The following is a 2,615-nucleotide window of genomic DNA, read 5'->3' on the forward strand; positions in this document are numbered from 1 at the left end:
ACCAAACTACAAATAAATAAAATAAATCAATCTCCTGTCAAATTGTATTTTTTTGAATTAAAACTTCGATTCCCAAACAAGGTTAGGCTTGGTCTAGGGCAGTAATTATTGAGTCACGTGACAGAAAAGGGAGCTTACAAAAAATTTACCAAATAAGGAACCCTATTCACATATTTCCATATTTGGTAAATTTTAGTCCTCTCCCTTCTCTGTCACGTGACTTTTTACTCTGATACTATATAAGTGCAGTTTTTTCGCATTAGCTCGTCATTGTTTTTGTTGCTGTTTTTGGTTTCGAGTATAGTTCTTCTTTTTTACGATTGTGTTAAAACAGCGCTATGGATAAAAGTAATTTTTACTTGCTTTCATCTTCGGAGATAACAGAGATGATTGAAGATGATGATGATGTTTTTTCTTCGGAGGAAGAGGATGATATTTTGGAGCAGCGAAAATCGGACTCTGAATCTGAACAATCTTGTTCAGACCTAGACGAGGTTAGTACTTCTGGTTCATTTTTTATGGGTAAAGACCGTGTAACTAGGTGGAATAAGGAAATGCCCCTTCAAACTCAGAGGAGAGAGAAAGAAAATATTATAACTCATTTGCCTGGCCCAAATGGAAGAGCAAAGTTCGTCAAAACACCTTCGGAATGCTGGAAGTTATTTTTTGATGACGATATATTAAATCATATTGTCGAAAATACAAATAAGTATATAGAGAGAATAAAAGAAAAATTTAGCCGCGAGCGTGATGCCATCTCAACAAATATTTGTGAAATAAAAGCTTTTATAGGAATATTGTTTGCATGTGCGGTGATGAAATTAAATACAGTAAATTTACGAGATATTTGGACCTCCGATGGTTTCGGAATAGAAATTATAAAACCTGTGATGTCAGAGAAAAGATTTAGTTTTCTAATAAGAGCGTTAAGATTTGACGATAAAGCTACTAGAAATGATCGTCGTAATACTGACAAACTCGCTGCGGTGCGAGATTTTTTTGAGAAATTTGTTACTAATTGCCAAAAGAATTATTGCCCATCGGAATATTTAACTATAGACGAGATGTTGGAGGCATTTAAGGGCAGATGCCAATTCCGGCAATATATTCCAAGCAAGCCGTCAAAATATGGGATAAAAATTTTTGCCTTGACAGATTCAAGGACTTTTTATAGTAGCAACTTAGAAGTATATGCGGGAATGCAACCGCAGGGCCAATATTTCACAAGTAATTCTCCTAAAGATGTTGTGTTAAGATTATGTAAACCCGTAGCAGGCTCTGGAAGGAATATAACATTTGATAATTGGTTTACGAGTTACGAACTTGCATTAAAATTATTAGACATAAAGCTGACGTCAGTCGGTACTTTAAAAAAAAATAAAAGAGAAATACCGCCAGAGTTCATTACTTCGAGAAACAGAACTGTATTCAGTAGCATGTTTGGATTCCAAAAAAAGTGTACTTTAGTTTCATATTCTCCCAAAAGAAATAAAGTAACTCTCTTACTATCAACTTTACACCACAACAATAGCATTGATTCTTCAACCGAGGAAAAAAACAAACCCGAAATCGTAACGTTTTACAATCTTACAAAGGGAGGCGTCGACGTTGTTGATAAACTGGCGTCACGTTATAATTGCGCAAGATACTGCCGACGCTGGCCCCTTGTTATTTTTTATAGTTTGCTAAATATTTCGGCCGTAAATTCTCATGTCATTTATTATCTGAATAATAAACTTCCACAAAATCAACGCAGAAGACACTTCATGAAACTGCTATCGATCGAACTAATGACTCCGCAATTAAAATTACGTGCACAAAAAGAAAATTTACCCAGAAACATTAGAACGGCAGCCCTTCAATTCTCTAAATTGCAACATGAAACATCAGAATCGGAATCAGAATCAACAACAGCATCAACAGGGACATCACCGGCATCAACATCAGTAGCATCCACATCTGCGGCATCCACATCTGCAGCATCAACATCACGGAAGCGATCATCCTGTTCTGATTGCGGTTATAAAAAGGGCAGAAAGACGACAAATAAATGTTTTCGATGTAATAAATACATTTGTGGTGAGCACTCACATAATTTATGTAAGTCATGTATAGAAAGTTCAGAAAGAACAATAGAATTAGAAAGTTAATACTATATGAACGTATTCATTTTTTATATTACCTATTTTTCTGTATTTCTTTTATTTTCTGGGTTAGGCATAAGGGGTTGCTTTCAGTGACTTGCAAACAGGACCTTTTGAATAGTGTCCAACAAATGAACGATATTTATAGATATATATATCAATAAAAGTTGTTTATTTGTTGAATACTGCATCTAAAAAATCCTGTTTGCAAGTCACTGAAAGCAACCCCTTATGCCTAACCCAGAAAATAAAAAATTAACTTTTTTTGCATACGTTAATTATAATTCTTGCAATACAAGATGTACATAAAATTTTAGCATTGTATAATGTAAAATGTATAAACGAATAATAGAAATGAATAATATTTAAATGTATAAATAAATGATATATAATATAATTTTTTTGTATTACCAATTTATGCTGTTTATCTTAATTATTATTTATATAACTCTTGTATTGAAAGTAGAATAG

General features: G+C 33.5%; 1 protein-coding gene across 1 annotated transcript; it reads left to right on the plus strand.

Annotated features, from left to right (window-relative positions):
• The first annotated feature begins 338 nt into the window (after positions 1–338).
• LOC136985616 (piggyBac transposable element-derived protein 4-like) lies at positions 339–2,150 on the plus strand. Its single transcript, XM_067282933.1, has one exon. It carries the CDS (start codon positions 339–341, stop codon positions 2,148–2,150), a length of 1,812 nt encoding a protein of 603 aa, XP_067139034.1.
• Positions 2,151–2,615: the final 465 nt, after the last annotated feature.

This window comes from Centruroides vittatus, unplaced genomic scaffold (assembly GCF_030686945.1).
Source record: "Centruroides vittatus isolate TY-2023 unplaced genomic scaffold, ASM3068694v2 contig_973, whole genome shotgun sequence".
NCBI lineage: Eukaryota > Metazoa > Arthropoda > Arachnida > Scorpiones > Buthidae > Centruroides > Centruroides vittatus.

Bases quoted from the DNA above. Each gene is read 5' to 3' on its own strand.
- LOC136985616 (XM_067282933.1), top strand. From the start codon at position 339: ATGGATAAAAGTAATTTTTACTTGCTTTCATCTTCGGAGATAACAGAG.